The 1,876-nt window shown below is 44.6% G+C and overlaps 1 protein-coding gene across 1 annotated transcript in view; it reads left to right on the forward strand.

Annotated features, from left to right (window-relative positions):
• The window catches only part of TNFSF8 (TNF superfamily member 8), a 17,799-nt gene extending 16,146 nt beyond the window's left edge, over positions 1-1,653 (forward strand). Inside the window, exons 3-4 of the mRNA XM_029960550.1 lie at positions 643-714; positions 1,229-1,653. Of these exons, the coding sequence (XP_029816410.1) occupies positions 643-714; positions 1,229-1,626 (470 nt within the window). The 3' untranslated portion in view covers positions 1,627-1,653. The remainder of the gene's footprint in view (positions 1-642; positions 715-1,228) is intronic.
• The last annotated feature ends 223 nt before the right edge of the window (positions 1,654-1,876 follow it).

Here is a 1,876-nt window from a genome sequence, read left to right on the forward strand (position 1 = left end):
TCCAACCTGGCCTTGGACACTTCCAGGGATCCAGGGGCAGCCACAGCTTCTCTGGGCAACCTGTGCCAGGGCCTCCCCACCCTCACTGTAAAAAATCTTCTTCCTTACATCCAATCCAAATTGCCCCTCTTTTAGTTTAAAAGTTTTACCTCTGTTTGTAAGAAGGAGAATAAGAAATCTAATTTGTTTGGCCGAGAGCTGCAATCTGCCAGAGCTTTGAAATGTTACAGATTTACCAATAGAGTTACACTGCTGTGAATTCCCCCTGCAGATCAGATATTATCAGCCAAGGAGTAAGAACCAGCTCCTCCCTGCTGCTCCAGCTGCTGCTGTGCAGTTTGTCCTTAGCACAGGTAGAGCAAATAACTGGAGTACCAAATGCTGATGGCACTTTACAGTACCAAAGAAACCCCCCAAAAAAACCAAAACCAAAACAAAAAACAAACAAACAAACAAACAAAAGCACAAAAAAACAAACAGAAAAAAAACAAAAACAAAAACAAAAAACCCCCAACAAAATAAACAAACAAACAAACAAAAAACCAAAAAAAAAAAGGAAAAAAAGAAAAAAATGAACAAACAAAAAAAAAACCCCACAAAATAAAACCCACTAATGATCACTTAATCTGTTGTTTCCTTCAGGGAACACCTTTGAAGACTATTCCAGAATCCTACAGCGTGTCCCAACCAAGGGAGCTGCTGCCTACATGAGAGGTCAGTGAAGGGCAAGAGCTGGCTGAAGACCTGCTCCTGTTACTCAAACTGGGTTTAGTGGTAAATAGTTTTGATGACTAAATGGGCATTTTATAGGAAAATAAATCCTTAGCTTTCCTGGAATGTGGGTTTGGTTGGCAAACCCCTGTCTGATGCTATAAACCATTTTTTAATTTGACTTTAAAAAATTAAAAATAAAGAGCTATGTTCTGAGCACACACATGAATATAAATCTCCATTATTTCCTTTCAAATACCAAGTGGGAAATAATGGAGATGTACATTCAAGCATCAGCCTGGTTTGGATTTCCTGAGGGCTGCTTAAGTCCTTGGAAGTTTTTAACTCCCCATTTCCATGTGTGACTTCCCAGCTGCCTGGCTTTTTCTCAGAGTTTCCTGCAGGGAATTACTGAACAGGTATCTCCTTTTCCCAGCCAACACTCTGCTGGAAGTCACCTCGGGCTGAATTCAGGTCACTGGAGCTCCTGGTAACACCTCTCTGCTTTCCTTTCCAGTGGCCAACCCAGGGAACAGTTCCAAGCTGAGCCTGGTGCAGAAGGGGATTTGTGAGGACATCCAGTGCAGGAATGAAGAGCTGGTGATAAAGGAACAAGGTGTCTACTTGATCTACTGCCACCTGAACTTCCACCTCCCCAACTGCTCCAAAAGCCCCACTGACCTCAAGATAGAGCTCCTTGTGAACGACAGGGTGGACAGGCAGACGTTGTCCACGTGGTGTGAGTCAGAAAGGTGCCAAGGGAAGGCTTTTAAGACCTTGTTCCAGCTCCATTTGACACACCTGAAGGTGGAGGACCGAATATCAGTGGCACTGAATCACCCTCAGTTCCTGAATGAAGATTCCCTCCCCAACGAGAACGTCCTGGGGGTGCTGATGTACAGCGACCAGATGTGAGCAGCTCCCTGACCTCCCACCTTGCTCTGAACATCAGTAGCCTGCTTTTACTAGGCAACACCTTGGTTTTAAATGTCCTGTCTTACCTCAGCCCCAGGGTAAACAAGGAACTTTGTGAGTGTCCCAGAAAAAACAACAAAACCAACGAAACAAAACACTGCAAGAGCCACAGCTGGCAAAGGTCCCTGTGCTTTGGATCCAAGTGGGATTGTTGGACTATCCAGAAACAACCCACGGGTGTGCCAAGCTT

This window comes from Manacus vitellinus, unplaced genomic scaffold, assembly GCF_001715985.3.
Source record: "Manacus vitellinus isolate BGI_N305 unplaced genomic scaffold, ASM171598v3 scaffold_27_pilon, whole genome shotgun sequence".
In the NCBI taxonomy this organism is placed as follows: domain Eukaryota; kingdom Metazoa; phylum Chordata; class Aves; order Passeriformes; family Pipridae; genus Manacus; species Manacus vitellinus.